This window comes from Xiphophorus couchianus, chromosome 4 (genome assembly GCF_001444195.1).
Source record: "Xiphophorus couchianus chromosome 4, X_couchianus-1.0, whole genome shotgun sequence".
Lineage (NCBI taxonomy): Eukaryota > Metazoa > Chordata > Actinopteri > Cyprinodontiformes > Poeciliidae > Xiphophorus > Xiphophorus couchianus.
In genome coordinates this window covers 5,497,024-5,516,730 of record NC_040231.1, presented here as the reverse complement: position 1 = coordinate 5,516,730, position 19,707 = coordinate 5,497,024, and the positions used below count along the sequence as shown (strand labels likewise).

The 19,707-nt window shown below is 40.0% G+C and overlaps 2 protein-coding genes across 2 annotated transcripts in view; one reads left to right on the top strand and one right to left on the bottom strand.

Annotated features, from left to right (window-relative positions):
• Positions 1-10,650, top strand: part of trpm5 (transient receptor potential cation channel, subfamily M, member 5) — a 25,083-nt gene extending 14,433 nt beyond the window's left edge. Inside the window, exons 13-26 of the mRNA XM_028014204.1 lie at positions 3,815-3,938; positions 4,162-4,307; positions 4,995-5,107; positions 5,198-5,299; positions 5,486-5,741; positions 6,388-6,506; positions 6,661-6,793; positions 6,891-7,065; positions 7,253-7,421; positions 8,327-8,505; positions 8,725-8,857; positions 9,053-9,125; positions 9,242-9,332; positions 9,434-10,650. Coding sequence (XP_027870005.1) covers positions 3,815-3,938; positions 4,162-4,307; positions 4,995-5,107; positions 5,198-5,299; positions 5,486-5,741; positions 6,388-6,506; positions 6,661-6,793; positions 6,891-7,065; positions 7,253-7,421; positions 8,327-8,505; positions 8,725-8,857; positions 9,053-9,125; positions 9,242-9,332; positions 9,434-9,579 — 1,959 coding nt within the window. The 3' untranslated portion in view covers positions 9,580-10,650. The remainder of the gene's footprint in view (positions 1-3,814; positions 3,939-4,161; positions 4,308-4,994; positions 5,108-5,197; positions 5,300-5,485; positions 5,742-6,387; positions 6,507-6,660; positions 6,794-6,890; positions 7,066-7,252; positions 7,422-8,326; positions 8,506-8,724; positions 8,858-9,052; positions 9,126-9,241; positions 9,333-9,433) is intronic.
• On the bottom strand, positions 9,721-19,707 carry traf6 (TNF receptor-associated factor 6). Its single transcript, XM_028014208.1, has 8 exons — positions 19,544-19,707; positions 16,764-17,115; positions 16,332-16,482; positions 15,701-15,859; positions 14,240-14,311; positions 13,912-13,989; positions 13,509-13,832; positions 9,721-12,207 (listed from the first exon to the last, which is right to left on the bottom strand). Exons 2-8 carry the CDS (start codon positions 17,084-17,086, stop codon positions 11,602-11,604), a joined length of 1,713 nt encoding a protein of 570 aa, XP_027870009.1. The 5' UTR covers positions 17,087-17,115; positions 19,544-19,707; the 3' UTR covers positions 9,721-11,601.

Here is a 19,707-nt window from a genome sequence, read left to right as displayed (position 1 = left end):
ATGCTCCCATGAGCCAGAGTCTTTCTGTTTAAGAAAAAGCTATCAAAGTGTAAATCCTTACTTACAAGAAAATAGCTTGGTATCTTGGGAAATATGCCTTGTTGTCATCTCCCTGAAAGATGGAGGTTAATACTGATAGTAATTAGTTTTACCACAACATTCTTCAGGTATGTAAAGGAAGTGAAATCACCCAAGCTTCTTGAAACACATTAGGCTTTATTGAGCAAAATGAATGCTGGTAGCTCTTTACATACAAGATGACTATGTCTAATAATCTTTAGATGTTTCCCCTGAGGCCAGAACCCACATAAAGGGAGAAATGATCACCCTATGCAGGTTAGGGACTCTTATGCACATCTCCTCTGGTCACCAGAAGAAAGAAATTGCACTACATGGGCCCTCGATTATTAAACAGTGTGACAAAGACAAGTCATTTGGTATTGGTGCTAGGTATGCAAACATTTTCAGCCATTTTTATCATTATCTCAGTGTGCCTGGGGCCAATTTCCTCTCTCTCAGTATGAAAACACATGAACATAATACTTGAAAAGTTTGGTTATAAAGGATTGTTTAACGTCTGTGTCTCTCTTTCACTGACATTTTACGATTCCGAATAAAACAACCAAACCTCTAACATATTCAAGTCCAGCAAGTCACCGGCTTCAATTTATTCCACTAAGTGATTAAAATCACCAGACAATGATAAAACACATCTGTATTTTCAATCAGAAAATGTAACCTGTGGTAAATTAAGTTCTCTGTAATAAATTACTTCTGGTTCTTTCAGTTCACTGAATGAAGTGAAAATGAATCCTGAGAGGAATGAAAGGAAAACCGAATGAAATGCAGACTTAATAGTGAATAGACACACAGACTGTGTTAAAGCTCTTAGGCGAACAGAGGGGGTGATTTTCTCATCCCTTAGATAACAGGACATAGGTAGAAAATAATGCCAAAAAATAAAAAATAAAGGAATATTACAGCATTTTTTGTGAAGTGAAATTCTGGTGATCCATTTCAGTAAAATAAGCTCTTAAAACGGAAGATGTGAAACATTTCTAATCTGCCTTACTTTTCAGCTAAATAGTTACTCTAACTGCAGATCTGTTATTTGTACTATTATCAGAACATGTTCTACACGGGAAGATCACAAGTGGTACACCTGTCATGATCTGTGTCTTTCTGTGTTTATTTAGAGTTTTCTGTCCCCTTAAGTCTCTTTGTTGTCCTGTCCTCCCCTTGATTGTTCCCAGGTGTGTCTCGTTTCTATGATTACCCCCAGTGTATTTAGTGTCACCTGTGTGTCTGTTCTTTGTCGGGTCCTCGTCGTTACTTGCCGCCCTTGTCGTTTGTCGTTCCGTTCCTGAGTGCCCAGTCTATTTTTCATCCCTGGTTTACCGGTTGCTACCGGCGTCGAGCCCTGGCTTTAGCTCGGCCGTGCTGCCCGGCATTGGGACTGTTTTTGGACTGTGTGTTGCCTTATTAAATTCCTTATTCATCATACCTGGGTCTACAGCGTCTGCCTCACCACCATCCACACCACTTTCATGACAGAAGGACCCGACCAAAAGTACGGTGAGGCACGCTAATTACATCATGGACCCAGGGGGCTTGCGGAAAACCATAAAGGACTATGTCGAAGAGGTGGCAAGGCCATACTCTGCCCGTCACCGCCTGAATATAGCCACACGCTTGGTGATTATGCTGGACGAATGGATCCCGCGACGTCCGCATCTGGGGCTGGCGGAGTTGCAACAGGAGGCAGAGAGGGAGTGCCTGACGGCGGCTGCCGTGCTGAGAGGTAACCCTCTGCCTCCCAATCCGCACAGTTTCTCCGCCAGCCCAGATCCAGCTCCAGCTCCGGGACCAGCACCCCCAACCGGCGCAGCCGGCGCACCCGAGGCCGTTTCAGCCGGCGTTCCAGCCGGCGCACCCGAGGCCGAATCAGCCGGCGTTCCTGCCGGCGCACCGGAGGCCGTTCCAGCCGGCGTTCCGGCCGGCGCACCGGAGGCCGTTCCAGCCGGCGTTCCGGCCGGCGCACCGGAGGCCGTTCCAGCCGGCGTTCCGGCCGGCGCACCGGAGGCCGTTCCAGCCGGCGTTCCGGCCGGCGCACCGGAGGCCGTTCCAGCCGGCGTTCCTGCCGGCGCACCGGAGGCCGTTCCAGCCGGCGTTCCGGCCGGCGCACCGGAGGCCGTTCCAGCCGGCGTTCCACCCGAGACCCTGACCTCCAGCGTTCCTCCCGAGACCCTGACCTCCAGCGTTCCTCCCGAGACCCTGACCTCCAGCGTTCCTCCCGAGACCGAGACCCTCAGCGTTCCTCCCGAGACCCCGACTCCCGAGACCCTCTGCATTCCTCCAGAGACCCAGACCCCCTACGATCCTCCTGAGACCCCGACCTTCTGCGTTCCCTCCGAGACCCTGACCTTCTGTGTTCCCACTGAGACCCCCTGTGCTCCACCAGAGACCCTGCCTCGGGGGGCTCGTCGTCGCCGTCTGTGGGCGGCCCCCGGGACTCCCCGTTGCCACCTCCGGCGCCGCGGACGGCCGCTAGACCGCCTCCGGGGTTCCCACCTCCAGCGCCGCGGGCGACCGCCGGACCGCCTCTGTGGTTCCCGTCTCCAGCGCCACGGACGGCCGCTGGACCGCCTCTGTGGTTCCCGCCTCCAGCGCCGCGGACGACCGCCGGACCGCCTCCGTGGTTCCCGCCTCCAGCGCCGCGGACGACCGCCGGACCACCTCCGTAGTTCCCGCTGCCGCGGACGACCGCCAGACCACCTCAGTGGTTCCCGCCTCCTTTGCCTCCGCCCACCCTGTGGGTAGTTTTTTTTTTTTTTTTGTTGTTTATGGACTCTTGACCCTTCTTGTTTTTCCGCCCACGACTGTGGGTTGTTTTTTTTTTGTTAGTTTGGACTCTGGCCCGCCGTCCGGCACCCCTCCACCCACCCTTGTTGGGTTTTTTGGGTTTTTGTTTTTTTTCTTGGGCGTCTGGTAGCCGCCCTTGAGGGGGGGGTACTGTCATGATCTGTGTCTTTCTGTGTTTACTTAGAGTTTTCTGTCCCCTTAAGTCTCTTCGTTGTCCTGTCCTCCCCTTGATTGTTCCCAGGTGTGTCTCGTTTCTATGATTACCCCCAGTGTATTTAGTGTCACCTGTGTGTCTGTTCTTTGTCGGGTCCTTGTCGTTACTTGCCGCCCTTGGCGTTTGTCGTGCCGTTCCTGTGTGCCCTGTCTACCTTTCGTCCCTCGTTAACCGGTTGCTACCGGCGTCGAGCCCTGGCTTTAGCTCGGCCGTGCTGCCCGGCTTTGGGACTGTTTTTGGACTGTGTGTTGCCTTATTAAATTCCTTATTCATCATACCTGGGTCTACAGCGTCTGCCTCACCACCATCCACACCACTTTCATGACAACACCACCTTCCAATGCAAACATGATGACAGTTTAAAGGTTCATAGATAAGTATTTGCATAATCTTCTATGGCCTTAATAAGATTAGGGTTATTCTTTGAAACTCTATTGTGGCCTTGACCAATGGCTTTTGCTTTCAGGATAATCTAATCTGGATGTGTACAAACTATGAGAGTTATCTACTGATGTTAGATTTCTCGGAATATTTTATCCGAAGCTCACTTTAAAAAATCCAGAACTATGCTTTTAAAACAGCAAATAAAGACTAAAGGGTCAATTCTACTATTTGCCTCTGAAACATAGCTGATGCAGCATGCACAGTGATTGAGATGCAAAAATAAATCACTCCCAAATTCACTAGATGTTTCTTCCAGCCCCATTTCTTGGATCCAGCTTTCTTTTAATCCTTCAGGGCCCCGAGGCAGTTGCAGCAGCCCTGGCAGGATGTAAGATTCTGAAAGAGATGGCACGCCTGGAATCTGAGGCTGAGTCTGCACGCAGTATGAAGGAGGCCAAGTACGAGCAGTTTGCCCTTGGTGAGTTCTTAAACTGTCCGATGATAAGAGTTGACAGTGTGGTTATAGAACCCAAAGGTCAAGTAAGCATACCCCCTACCTCAAACCAGCATTGTCTTGAGAGAAGCACAAACAAATGGCATTAGAAGAGAACAAAAATCTAAACCTGAAAGACGGAAATTGTCCAACATAAAGGATTTAATTGGTTGACACTTACTGACTGTTCTTGTCGGGGTTTTTTCAGATGTCTTTGGAGAGTGTTATTCCAACAGTGAAGACAGGGCCTATGCTTTGTTAGTGAGAAGAACACACTGTTGGAGTAAATCCACTGTTCTCAACTTGGCAACTGAGGCTGATGCCAAATCTTTCTTTGCCCACGATGGAGTTCAGGTAACAAGAAGATTACATTTGGCCTCCTGAGATTGGAGCCCAAGTTTTCTTACTCAGCTTGTCATTCTGCTGCAGAACAATGTTGTGAAACCTGACACATATATCTAGGTTACTTAGTGACATTCTCATTATGGTTATTAATCAGAGCAGTGTATTCCATTAAATACTTCATACAGTGCATTTTTTCTTCCCAAATTTCCCTCCAAGATATGTCCTTGTCATTAGAAAGTCATCAGTGAGAGTTAATTGGTATTCAGTATCAGCAGGGAAAGTTAGCGCACAGCGAATAACATCTTTTATTTAAAGGATGCAGTTGGAATATTGTAGTCTTTTTTTACTTGGAAGCAGTTAATTATGATTCAGTACATGTGTATTATTTTTAAAAATATGCACGACAACACTATTTTGTTAGGGTGGACATAGTCATGACTAACTAGCAGGTTCCACGACACATAGGAGACTAAATTCAAACTGCAGCTGTGAATCCAAACGTAAATCATATATGGTGTGTTTTTGTTTGTTTTTTTGGTTATATAACTCTTAATATGTGTTATCTTAAGAATGTAGTCCCAGAGCAGTATGGTGTCTAAATAGAAAGACCTATAGTGCCCCCTTGTGGTAAACATTTTTTCATTCAAGTTAATCCTTCACTGCTAGAAATAATCCTAATGACAACTCTCACCACAGGCTCTCCTCACAAAGCTTTGGTGGGGGGCGATGACGACAGACACCGCCATCTCCAAACTTGTGGTCTCTTTCTTCTTTCCACCCCTTATTTGGACCAACCTCATTATGTTTAGGTGAACAAAAATTGTATTACACAACTTTAACCATGCAGTTGGCATGTATTTATTTGCTTATGTTCACTGACAGACTGGTTTGTGTTTCAGTGATGAAGAACTGGATAATCGTGATGGTAAAAAAGAATTTGTGGAGCTGGACAGCCTTGATACAGAAAAGGCTTTACTGCTAACAGATGACGATGATCCTTTGTGAGTTTGCCTTCAAAGTGTTTTCACTGTAAATCATTTAATTAACTGCCAGAAAATCTAACATAGTCAGACACTTGATTAAAATAAGCTTTAATATGTTGTTATCTGACCTTGAATAAATATCTTTGTGTTATACGCATGCAGTGTGTTTGTTTCAATGTATTTGTGGCATGGCTGTTTTTTCAGGAATGCTGCACCTGGAGGTCAGACATCTCAGAGCTGTGCCAGTGTTTGGTGGCGCTTCCTGCTCCGCCGCTGGCGTCGCTTCTGGAGCGCTCCTGTCACTGTGTTCCTTGGCAACGTCATCATGTACTTCGCCTTCCTCTGCCTCTTCACTTATGTTCTTCTTCTGGACTTCAAAGAACCGCCCAATGGTCCTAAAGTTCCAGAGATAATGCTCTACTTCTGGGTGTTCACCTTGGTGCTGGAAGAAATTCGACAGGTGACAGATATAAAGAATCACACATGATCCCAAAGTATTCCGCTTAATATTTTCAAAGCCGTGTCAACCTAGCCCATCCTGTTTTTGGGACAATTTGTCAGGAATATTTAGCTATCTTAGTCAAGAACATCACACCTTTTGTGAAGGAGCAGCACTTTTATGAGATGTGCTAAAGCATTCAGTCCCGACAAGTCAGACACATCTGAGTAGGCGATGATGTGATTTTGTTAGAGTGAGCTCATTCTCTGTAGGGAATTTGAGGACTCATGAGCCTCTCACCTCTCTGCATTACTCTCTCTCTCCCTGGGAGACAGGTCAGATAAGCATGATCGCTTCTTGCAGTGATCCCTTGGGGCATTGCTCCCCCGGGCGCAGTAGACCGACATAAGACACGACTTCACCACTGTTGCATTATCTAACTTTGCCAAAATACATACAAACATGCATACATACATCTAGAGATACTCTGACATTTTATAAACGAGTCTCTTAAGCAGTATCCCATATGCTAGAATTAGCAGATATAATGGACATATTTGTTGAATAACCAATGCATACATTTTTGTATGTCATGATGCAATAAATTAAATTGATAAAAAATCCTCCAAAAACATGATGTTAAGGCAATAACTGTGTTCTATGACAGAGTTTCTTCACTGACGAAGAAATGAACATCCTAAAGAAGTTTAAGCTCTACGTAGAGGACAACTGGAACAAGTGTGACATGGTGGCCATCTCACTCTTTGTTGTTGGGGTTTCCTGCAGGTACAACAATAATGGAAATGAAAAGAGCAAATGAAAGAATGTATGGATGTTCTGTTATAATAGTTATAAAAATGGGAGGGTCATCATCAAATTAAATGAGTTGATTAGGGAGTGAAATACTGTATTGAACCAATGTTTGTCTTTGATTCTGCAGGATGTCGAAAGACACCTTTGAAGCTGGACGGACAGTCCTGGCCATAGATTTTATGGTTTTTACTCTACGTCTCATCCACATCTTTGCCATACATAAGCAACTCGGCCCCAAGATCATCATTGTGGAAAGAATGGTGATCAAGTCAAATGGTTCTACTAGGAAATAAAATTATTAATTTAGACATTCTCCCACTAAATTAGCCATTAACGTAAAATATTCATGTCTTACAGATGAAGGATGTGTTCTTCTTCCTCTTTTTTCTGAGTGTGTGGTTAATTGCTTATGGCGTAGCTACACAGGCTCTTCTCCACCCTAATGACCCAAGGATTGACTGGGTGTTTCGCAGAGCCTTATACCGCCCTTATCTGCACATATTTGGCCAAATTCCACTGGATGACATAGATGGTAAAGAACAAATACACCATGTTGGAAGATGCCATTTATTGAGTTTGAACATATAAACATATTTTTCTAATACAAAAAATATTACAACTTAAATCATAACTGTAATATTGCAAACAAGGACGACATTCTGACCATTCCTAAAGATTTTCTAATTTATTTATTTCTTTTCTCCTGAAATGTGACCCAGCTGCCCGAATGCCAGATATTAACTGCACCGTTGACTCAGATGAGATTCTCAAGGGTCTGCTACCGCCGTGCCCCAATAAGTACGCCAACTGGCTGGTCATTCTGCTGCTAGTTATCTTCCTTCTTGTCACCAATGTGCTTCTGCTCAACCTCCTTATTGCAATGTTCAGGTCAGTCAAGTGCATAAAATACATGCAGAACGCTGCTGATGTCAACAACTCACATTTAATTAATCCAATTTTTTTTTCATTGTGAATTAGAGAGCCATGCAAAAATATTCGCACCTCTGGAACATTTTGACCTTCTGAAATATAAGAATTACAAACTTCCCTGTTTTTTTATTTGTGTTTCATGTGACAAATCTATGCAAGTAGTTCATAGCTGGGAAGTGAAAAGAGCTTTAAACATACAAACTAAAACATATTTATGGGTTAGACCCAGTCAAATTTCTAAATTTGTCTAAATGCAACTGAGAATTGAAGAAAGAATTAAAAATTGTGCTTACAGTTGCCCTCTGTCCAATCTGACTCAGTCTGAGATGTCTGGCAAAAATAAAAATAAAAAAATAAAATCAGCAAATGTGTCAGTTTCTACAAATACAGCTCCAAAAATGTGTATACTGTGGAAAAAAAATTTGTTTATTGTCATTCATTTCAGAAAGCATAGAACATGTTATATGCAGTTATTACACATAAAGTGAAATATTCCTAAGTTCAATGTTATTAAAAAAGGTTCTAGAATATCCATTGAAAGAGGAGTGAAAGGAAGAGGCAAAGTTTGTAAAGATAAGATTTGCAGCTGTAATTAAGTCAAATGGTGTTTCTATTTTATCATTAAGACTGAAATACAAATGCATGCCACACTTTTCTGAAACATGTATGTTTTTATTTCCACTTAATCAGTTTCTACTTTATGTTGGTATACCCCATTACAATACCAGAAAACTACATTGACTTTTTTGGTTGTAAATTGACAAAATGTGAACATTTTCAAAGCATACGAATACTTCTGCAAGGCACTGTATCTAAAAAAAACCCAAGATAATACTTTTGACTATTTGTACCACAATTTGCAGTTACACCTTCCAAGTGGTGCAGGGTAATACAGACATCTTCTGGAAGTTCCAGAGATATAACCTGATCGTGGAATACCACAGCCGGCCTGCGCTGGCCCCACCCTTCATCATCATCAGCCACATCTCTCAGCTCATCCTCTGCATGGTTAAACGGCCCGAGTCCAAGCAAGAACATCTTGGTATCTAGGTTCTACAATCCATTTTCCATTTGGGACTTTTAAACCATTCCCAACTGCTTGTTTTTTTTGGGAGCTGATTTATAAAAAAAAAAATGAAATACTTCAAAGCACACAGTGTTGTTTTCTTTGCATCTTACCTTTTACCTTCAAGGGAATTCTGTTTGTTTCATTCCCTTTGCCTGCATGTGTCTGTGTGCTTGTTTCCCTGTGTGTTGGCAGAGAGGGAGCTGCCAGCAGGACTAGACCAGAGGCTCATAACATGGGAGACGGTGCAGAAAGAGAATTACCTGGCAAAAGTGGAGCGCCAGCACTGGGAGAGCAGTGAGGAGAAACTCAAGACTACATCCTCGAAGTAATTATTTTGCAGTTTTAAGGAGCATAAATCCATGAACTCCCAATCTGTTAGATCATTAAAAGATAGCCTGTTTTTTTTTTTTCATTTTCATGCCCCATGTACACTATGTCCAAAGCCAAATTATTTTAAGCTTTAATTTTATTCACAAAGTAATATTATTAAAACTAATTTAAGCTTTATGTTTTTATTCAGGGTTCAGAGTTTGCTAAAGATCGTTGGTGGTTTTAAGGACCAAGAGAGGCGACTGGTATCAGTGGAAGCTCAGGTAGATCGGCAGCATCACCTTGATGCATTGCATGGCTGCTTCTGCTGTAACTGTATTTTAACTTATGGAAGTGCAGAGACTGGTTAATCCCCAGTTATTTCTCCATCTTTGTGTAGGTTCGATATTGTGGAGAAGTGCTGTCCTGGATGGCGGAGTGCTTTGCGCAGAGCACACTCAAATGTGACAAAGATGCTCCAAAAGCTCCAAGTGAGTCAAAAATCAGAGACCTGTGACGTCTAACAAAAACGACGCAGGACAATGGTGAGCGTTTATGTCCCGTTTTGTACTAATACTACATGCCATGTCAGCATCTCTAACAGGCAGCAAGACAGACCGCACTGCGGACACACCTCAAAGTCACTCTGAGCAAGAAGCCAGACAAGAAGAGGAAGAACCCAAACCTGGTCACCCGGGATATGGAGCCAACAAGAAATTTCCATACATTGATGAATAATAGTCACAGCACTAACTTGTAACAAATGCCCAGTCCAATCCTTCTTCTTATCCTCATTGCACTTCTGTTTTTTGTGTGGATTATCCTTACTTTTGGAGCTGCATGACTAATGAAAGGAATGAGTACATTACAAAGTCCAAATTAACAAAATGGAATATCAGTTTTATTTCAGCAGGTTGCTAAAACGCAGGAAATGGCATTTTCAAAGGTGCTACTTGTGGATCCTAAAATGTGGGTTCCTAATGATTACAGAAAGCAACATTTTAACAAGCAACAAATAACAATTTTAAGAAGCCATCCTATAATATTCTAAAACTTTAAGACAGTAGCATTGTTTACATAGTCAAATCAAATGACATCGTTTGCAAAGAAGAAAACAAAAAGTAAAATAAGCATTTTGCTTCTCAACAAGCAGCAAACTGCTTTAAAAAGTAAAACTTAAAAGTAAAAACTTATGTTAAATTTATATTTACTAATCACATTACCCAGGAATAGGTATAAACTATCAAATATTATTTGAAAATTAAATTTCTGCAGCTAAAACAGCAGAAAAAAACAATGGAAGCCATGGAATATCTTCTATGATGTTCAATGACTGTAAATCTTTTTTTTTCTCATTTCTGATTATGATTGGAAATTTTAAAGAGTACACCAGGTTTAAATACTTTTGGCAGTGATTTAAGGAAAATGTATGATGTGAAGTTTTTATTAAAGCACAGCTTAGAGTTATAATCACTTTGTTCTTCTCAGAAATGCTGAAACATCATCCCACATGCACTGATTTAAAAACTTTCCACTAAACATCCAGTGAACTGTAAACCAGGGGATGTCGGTCTCTCCATTTGGCTTAATTAAATAATAAATTTTTTTTGTGGTAGAATCTTTTATACGTTATATAGGAGCACCTTATTTGCTTCACTTCCTTCTATCTCTTCATGCCTTTTTATTTGCTAAGTGGCAATTTAGATTATACAACTGTTTTTCCTGATGTTTTGCAGCATTTATTGTCGATAATTTCATATCAAATGTCGGAATACAAAATGTGGACTCAATAAAATCATTTCCACATTTCTACAGGCTCACCGTTTTGTTTTTCTTTGAAGTCTTTTGCAATCTTTCATTTTTCCTGCATTCTGCACTTGATATATCTGCATTCAATATGGACCAATGGATGACTTCACAAGAAAATATGAAGAGACTTGTATTTTGAGACCTTCCACACTTACTTAGATGACAACTAATTATTGATCCAACTAATTTCTTTTATTCAGTTCTTTACCTAAGAAAAACATGTACATTTTGAAATTACGGACTAAGATGAACTTTAGACAGGCACATAATATTAAGATTTATCAAGTCCACATCATAAATATAAATGTGTTGAATTTAGAAGGCAGACTCCTCATTTTGAGTAAAAGTCGACTATGCTCAGATTTAGAGCTGAACGCATTTTTTATGCTTTTACTTGTAACTTGGGGGAAAAAAAGCTCAGTTCCAGCATGCCTTCTCACTTCTAAAGAAATCTGTTAGAGATAACTGGGGAAATAACAATAGGTTTTGTAAAGTATTGATTAGAATCAAAGGTTAATACATACTAAGAGTAATAGTAGTTGAAATGTAAATTAAATATTAAAGCTGATAAAAGATAACTAGAATTATCTTCCACAAACTTCAAATCTGCATCAAAGTGGTAATCCACTAATTTTATGCTGTTACTTAGAAGCACATCGCTTCAAATCGTACCAAACCCACTCCCATGCATCTAACAAACGGCAAGATTAAATCAGATCAGATTTTCAGAGGAAGACATAGACTCCCTTAAAAGACATTCATGAAAACAACAAAGATTCATACATTGGAGAACAAATAAATATCAGAAAACTCACTTTGATGAATGAAAGCGTGGTTTGATTTTCTCTTTTCTGCTGTGTATGTTTTATGATAAACAGGCAATACTGAAACACTGGTACTTGTGCTCTATACAGTCGAAATGACACCAATCCCAAATAAAGAAGCTTGATCTTATTCTTTTGAAATCGATGCTTCAGGTCCTCTTGGCTGCACGGCTGGGCCCTCCCGATGAAAAGTGCTATCAAAGCGTGGCGTCACCTCGCAGCGGATCAGCAGAGTGTCATCTTTCAAAAAAGCTTTCTGACTCAGCTGTTGCAGATGCAAAAAAGTGACGTAGCCAAATCCTTTGGGATTGCGTGCAATCACGGGTTTCTGGAAGGCTTGCAGGTCTGGCTTTGTCTCCATGACCTCCATGTGATGCTGACAGTCAGGTCCCTGGTCTAAGATGGCAAGCCGGATCGTTCCTTGAAGAGGCCAAGTCAGCTGCCCGTCAAAAGTTCCTTGCATAGTGTGGACGAAAAGGGAGATGAAGTTGGAGCAGCGTGGGGCGTTGGGCGTCTGCAGGTGTAAGCGCAGACACAACTTGTAGCCTGGACGGCCTGTGTAGAAGCCAGGGCTGTGCTCGACCACTGTCATGCCTGCTTCTTGGTTGCGCAGGAGGGTAGAGAAACCTCTGAGGCGCCAGATGAAGATGCCGTGGCATTGCTGGGCCTCCAGCTCCTTCACGGTTTCCTCCAGCATTGAGACCCTACGACGCAGCTCTGCAAGCTGCCCTGCCTGCCAATGACATGGAGCATAAGGTTAGTAATAACATAATAAGTAAATTAAGCAGCGTATCATAATCCATCAGTCTTAACTTTAAGAAGTTATAAAGTAATCTCTTCCTTTTTAAAAAAGTGAAAACCTGGCTAAAATGAGAAGAAAGTCCTTCTTTGAATGGAGATAGCAACAGGTGACAACTCCATCTTGAGCATTTATTTACAAAAATGTTGCCTTTCATTTAAATCACTGACCAATCCTCATCCAAATCCTAATTTTTCATACATGAAATCTAAGGCCCCACCCAAACAGAGAGGTGCATTTGCAAAATGTTTTTGACTTTTAGGTTGAGTCCACACAGATTCGGACTCTTGGGAGACCAGAAACGATCATTTTTGAAACCAGGTCCCAGAGTGGATACATTTCAAAACCTCACTTTTATGTTGTAAGTTTTTATATAACTGAACATTGAAAATTCTTCACATTTATGGAATACATAAATAATATACCTAGAATTGGGAAAGCAAAATAACAAACACAACAGAAAAGAAAAATGATAATGTTGTAGCTCCATCTCTCTCTTTCTATCCTGCATGCACCTCACGCTCATAAATAAATGTGGTGACAGTCTATGTTTTTGTTCTCTGTCACTATTCCAACACCGCCTATTGTCCCAGCACACCTACTACATCATTTTTTGTGGCGCTGCAATATGTTGTGTGGCCACACATTTTTTCTATATCATTTATAAGAATATACCATGCTTATATCTGTGCATTCAGAGCCTAAGATTTGGCACCAATATTTTTCTTATTACAAAAATATAACTCAAAAATGAGTGAGAGGTGAAATAAAATGAATATGTTGCGAGTGAGATCATGTAAAGCAGTTTCTTTCTGAAAGAAACGTACTTATTAGCAGAGATCTAATATGATATCTGTTAAAGTGATATAATTAACATATTTTTGGCTCCCAAAAGGAACCAATAATGTTCTGCTGACCTACATGCAAAGTTTACAAAGTAAAGTCAAACGTAAGCCTACATAACAAGCAGGCAGAAGTAATGCAACAGCTAGACAGAGAGAAATATACCAGCATTTCTACAATAAGGGACTGAAATTACCATGCCATTAATTGTAGCTAATCTGACTGAAAAGACACACTCACGTTTATTTAGAATTATTGATATAAAGTTCATCTAACTCATAAAAAAAACATTTCAGTGGTTTGCTGATTGGACTGATACTGTGATTTTAATCAGTGGAGATATTTTACAGAAATCCTAATGAGATCACTAAGAGCAGTTGGTAAGCTCTTACTTGTGTCTCTTTCAGTATGATGAGCTCACGCAGCTGGTGATCCTGCTTCACCAATCGCCCATCCATCTCTCTGATCCTCTGCATCTCATCAGTGGGCTGGGGTGCGGCGGAGCTGATGCTGCAGCTCACAGCTCCTCTGAGCCCGCTGCAGGCTGCCGCTGGTGCTGCAGCGCCAATATCCTCGGCCAAAATGGACGGCCCTAGAGTTCTGAGAGGTTTGGGTGACGTGCCATTGAGGCTGAGGCCACGCAAGGACTCCGCCATGTAACGCATGTGCATCTGTGTGAACTCTTGCATGTGCTGAGCCAGGTCATGTCGCTGCATCTGTAAAGTAAAAACAATTTGTGGTCAGACACTCTTAGAAATATATTTGTTTAATTGTGTAACAAAACAAATCACATACCCTCTCCTTACAGCCAAACATGCTAAAGTTACAGGCAATGGGGGCTTTTGGGCAATCTATATCACAATGGGATTCCATCTGAAAAACATAACATGAATCATGTTTATTTAACAAAAACAGCATTAAATGTGTAAATAAAAAGTATAACAATGCATCATGAATTTCAGATTTTACAACGGAGCCAACATATTGTAATTCAATTGCATGTGTGTATTGACTACATGAGGAACAGTTCCCTAAAGTTTGAGCAAAGGGGAAGCTGTTAGTTGTAAGTAAGCCTTACAGCTTACAGCTCATTTCCTGCACCAGACACAACTGTGACTCTCACCTGGTCTCTGATCAGATCCATCTCACAGTACTGGCACCTCACGCTTGCAAATGGGCACTGCTGCTCATGTAGCTAAGCGACAAACCAGAATGAGATTAAAAGACCAACCCTTGTCATCATCAGTACTGTTAAACAGTAATAAATAGGTATGAGGCAGTTACTGATATACTAAAGTGACAAATGTTAAAAATTAATTTTACAGAAATCATAATGAGCTCACTAAGAGCACTTGGTAAGCACAGAAAATTTTTGTAGTTTTTTTTATGTTCTAAGCTATTTTTTATGTTCTGAGCAATTTAAAGCATGATCATAATACATTTTCAAATGAACAATTCAGTTTTTAGAACAGCATCTCTCTCAGCACTTAGTGAAATACCCAATTATGAACAAACTGCATTAATTAAAAGAATAAATAAATAAATACACAACTGCCTTAACCATTGTGAACCTTTATGGATAGATTTAGATTTTTTAAAATTATATATATATATATATTTTTTTTTTTTTACCCCTCCCAGGGGGTATTTTTGTGGGCTCTAGTGTCCCACATATGACAGTGGGCTGACAGGAAACGGGGAAGGAGAGAGGGGGGAAGACATGCGGCAAATGTCGTCGGGTCCGGGAGTCGAACCCGCGACGGCCGCGTCGAGGACTGAAGGCCTCCAAATACGGGTCGCGCTAACCGCTATGCCACCACGGGACGCCCCTAAAATTATATATTAATGTACAAAACTTGTTTGCACTAGAGAAAATCTGCTTACACAAGCACAAAATAATGCAAACTAAGTTTACACCACTGGTTGCAATCTCATCATCTTGTAAAAATATCTAAACAATGGTGGTACCAAGTACCTCCTGTTAGGCCAGATGCATTAAATGTAGTACTGGTTTTATTGGTAGGTACTAGTTTAAAGTCTTTCATGCCAGAGCTATATGGAACATAGAATAGCACAGTGATACCCAGGTCCCACATATTACTTCACAATGCTGTGCAGCAGGCTTAGAGGTCCTACCTATAACTCCAGACATTTTCAAACTACTCAACAACTCTCCAAGAAATAAGCAGATATAAAAGGAAAAAATTATTGGATTGATTTTTATTTTTAATCACCAGTTGACAAAATAAGGGCAAAATGACTGCACAGCAGCTGAGCTGGGTAGCTACAGTAGCTACCCAGAAAGTTAGCCTAGCTAACTTGATTTACTTCTATAAAGGGAAGAATTGCAAAAGCTATAATGATGTGTACAACATGCAATTGAAAATTGCTACTAGATTGAAGTGGTGTTTATCCTATGTCTTTGCGTAGATTCATAAATAAAATTTGTAAAAAAAAATGTCATCGAGGACAAGGTTTGCTTATAAAACCTTTTATGATTTGCCTTTTTTAAATATATTTTTTTTCTTTTTAACTTATAGTTATATTTCACACAATTTCATGCCTGGTAGTGAGACAGCAGTACCTCTTTATCCTCAAAAACAAAGGATGCCACACAGTCTGGGCAAGACATGGGCCTTCTTTGGCACTCAACAGTTTTGTGCTCCTCTAGGTAGCCCTTTCTTATAGGCTGCTGGCACTGCGGACAAGGCACAGTGGCAAACTGACACACAGCCAAATGATTCTGGAAGGAAAGAACAAAGTAAATGAGTTAACTTAATTACATGACTGGCTTTACTCAATTCAATTTACTCCAAGTCACTTAAGGTAAAAATAAGATGGGACAGAAATAAATCTGTTACTTAAAGTAGACAGGATATAAAATTCAATGTAGCACATGGATCAGAAATATTTTAATGTAATTTAAGCAGAGGGAATACTAGCAAAAAATAATGACTGCAGAATGCAAAAAGACTGAATACTGTTAGCGGGAACAGAACAATCACAGAGAGTATGTGGTTGCTGCAATGATTAGTAAAATAAGGTCTTTGCAACCTAAAAATTGTTTTTCATCTTGGAACTGAATGCAAGCATCCAAATCTCTTTAAACTTGCAAATCAATGTCCTTTCACAAAAAAAGCTCGATGGAATTGTCATATTTATTCTGTTGGATGAACTGCATCAGAAATGTGTTTTTCTTCCATTAAACTTCTAACCTCTAAATGTCGTAGCTCCATTTTGTCAGTGCAGCCAGAGTTTGGACAACGAACAGTTAGCGATAGAATCTCTCTTTTGGCAAAATTATCAGGAAACAGTTGGTCTTCTGACAGCATTTCATTGTCCACAGGGCACCGCTGTCCTGCATCACTGTTTTGCAAGAGGAAAAGTAGCAATTAATTAGGCAGGGCATTAACATAATCTGCATCCAAATGGGGCTTTATATTTGGGCAGAAAAACAATTGAAATGTTTCATTATATTCACAAAAGTGAAGCGTATTATTAGGACTAGGGAATTTACAGATGACTGTGCTGCTAATAAAAAATAAACAAAAATCCTTCAAGAATAAACCTTTTGTTTTGCATTAACAATTTGGTTAAATCCTATTTCAGTTATTTGATGTAGTCTAAAATACAAGACAATAACTTACCGAATAGACTTCTCAATGCAGCTCTTGCAGAATCGGTGACCACACCGTGTTTGAATGGCATTTCTTAAGGCCATCAGGCAGATTGGGCACTCATACTTACTCTCAAGGGGTGGGTCAAATTCCACATCATAACCCTGAAGTGGGGCAGTGTTCTGAAGACTACTAGATGAGCTGTTCATTAAAGTGCCAGGACTCTCCGATGGGCTTAAAAGGGATTCCCTTTCTTTTTCCTGCATTAACAAGGCACATTCAGATAGCGATCCAACTGGTCCGTCATAGCTGTCCTCCTCCAAACTCCCCTTATTGCTTTCACAGCAAGCCATCTGTACAGTGTTTGAGTGCCAAATCGAAGCTAGAAGACAAAAATCAATACCTTTTTTTATTAAATTGAACTAATAATTGCTCTTTACACTGACAGAAAAATGTTTCAAAAGTTTTTTATTTTATGACAGTTGAAATGATTTTCAGTTCAACAGTGAAGTTATATGATGCCAGCTCACAACAAATACAACACAAAAGCCAATTCAACCCAATTATACAAAGATGTTGATCATTTGATTCAATGATACAGCTTTTGAAAGAATTATTAGTTTCTGTAAAATGGATGGCACACTATTATTCAAACTCAGATGACAAGACAAAGAAAAAAATAATTGATACAGTATATCAATCTATATATTAACAGGTTAAAAACATCTATTTACCTCATGTTCTTTTTAAACACCCATTTTAACTTCCTCATATCAACATAGCAACACTTTAATTTCCTCCATTAATTCACTAAGCCAAATTAAGGAAAGCCAACATTTATATATCCCTACTTTTGATTTAAGTGATCTTTCTTAACAAGCAGTTTGCCTATTTTCTACACAGCTGTGTTATTATTATGTGCAAAGGCATATGACTTTATATTAAACACTGTGGTGATTTTAGAAAAAAATAAAAACATACACTGCTCAAAAAAATAAAGGGAACACTCAAATAACACATCCTAGATCTGAATGAAAGAAATATTCTCATTGAATACTTTGTTCTGTACAAAGTTCCATTTACACAACAGCAGGTGAAATTGATTGTCAATCAGTGTTGCTTCCTAAGTGGACAGTTTGATTTCACAGAAGTTTGATTTACTTGGAGTTATATTGTGTTGTTTAAGTGTTCCCTTTATTTTTTGAGCAGTATATTTCATCCCTTTTTGCCAATGAAAATCTCTCCAAAAGGTTCAACAAAGCAGAATATTTAAAAAAGAAATGAATACAGAAATGCGTGGTTCTGTGCTTGGCGACCTAAAACTTTAAATACTTTAATTAGTTTACTTTTAACTGATGTGAAAACAAATCTTTGTTTATTTTATTGTACTTATGAATTTATATTATACAGAACTAGCTTCCAATTAAACTGCTTATTTCATTCTTGCTCAGAATGAAGGCTTGCTGCAAAGTTAATAGACGATTTATGCTAACAATCGTCCGATGTCAGCACATGCTTGCCAAGAAAGAGATATTGCTACAAAGTCAATGACTTATAGCAATTGTCCAAGGTTATTTTGATAACCTCTTACCAATTGCCATGATAAGTAGAATTTTAATGCAAATTACTCTAGGAAGGATTGTTTATGAATGGGATGCATTTGTCCAGTGGAGTCTTGAGAATACACTTGTTGTGAAATCACAAATCACTTCAAACACTGTCCTCCTCTCCTATTGTACCAGATCTGGAGTGTTGAGTAGAAGTCACTCACTCGCCATAAAACAGCACTTAAACCGTTAACTATAAAACTGCAAAAAAATTACAAAAAAAAGAGAAGTGAGCATGGTTAACAATGTTGGCTTTTGTGAAAAATATACAATTTTAAAAATCAAATGTGCAAAGATTTGTTGATCTGCTCAAATACAAAACTACACAAATAATGTACAAAGTAAGACACAACCTGCTGCTTGTAAATGCATAGAAAATGTTTTCAGTGGCAGCTATGACCAGAGATGAAAATATAATCTTGACATTTTTAGCGATATAACAACAATGAAAATATTTTGATTCTATAAGTACGTAGAGTGAAAGGTGGATTAGTCTCAGTGGAGAATTGCAGGGATGTCCAAAAATGTACTAACTTAAAAGATTTGAAGCTATTTAATTGAAACTGTGTTTAAACAAGGAGGGTTTGACATTTTTATAGGTCTTGGGTATTTGTATTTGATGCACAACATGCATATTAGACATACTCTTCGTTAGGCTTTAAGATAATGGAGGCTCGAATATATCACTATATCAGCGTTGTATTCGTGTTCTTTTACTCTTTTATTTTCCAGTCATGTTCGAAATAAATCAAGCTAAAACAAATAGAGCGTTATAAACAAGTGTAAATAAACTGTATTTTACAACTATGTTATTGTCACTATAGTTGACCAATCAATGTACATTTATTTGCTGTCAATCGGTTACCACTAACATACACAGGAATCGTGCCTTAATCTACTCACCTATGAATTCTAATTGATTTTTTTTAATAAGGAGGCTTTAGAAACTACTTCGTATGGCTAAAGTTATAATTTGTATCTAACTTACAACTAAGTTCGAACGAAATGTTTATTAGCTGTTGTGACTTAGCCTGCTAGCAAAGTTATTCAACGTCAAACCCATTTCTCAAGCCATAACCTTATGCTCACAAAAGTTAGCAATTGTTTCACCTGACAGTCATGCCTCCAGATGCGGAACTGCAACCTCGAACCTAGCGGCACTAAGAAGAGACTAAAAGAAAGAGAAATTACACGTATACTGACGTAAACTGTTGAGAGCACACACCCACGCGCCTCCTGGTGCAGTAGAAATAACTTTGAATTGGTGGAAGCCCGGGTTTTATCTCCGAAATTTAGCCACCTTTGCCTTGAAAAGCGCCGAACATTTAGTTTCGGATTTCCTGTTTTTCTTTTCCTACGTCATCGAA

Excerpts from the sequence above, each read along its gene's own strand:
- traf6 (XM_028014208.1), bottom strand. The coding sequence starts at position 17,086 with ATGGCTTGCTGTGAAAGCAATAAGGGGAGTTTGGAGGAGGACAGCTAT. Across the intron at positions 16,483-16,763 it reads TGCATTGAGAAGTCTATTCG|TGATGCAGGACAGCGGTGCC; the intron begins GTAAGTTATTGT and ends CTTGCAAAACAG. Across the intron at positions 14,312-15,700 it reads TTGTTTTTGAGGATAAAGAG|CTACATGAGCAGCAGTGCCC; the intron begins GTACTGCTGTCT and ends TTTGTCGCTTAG.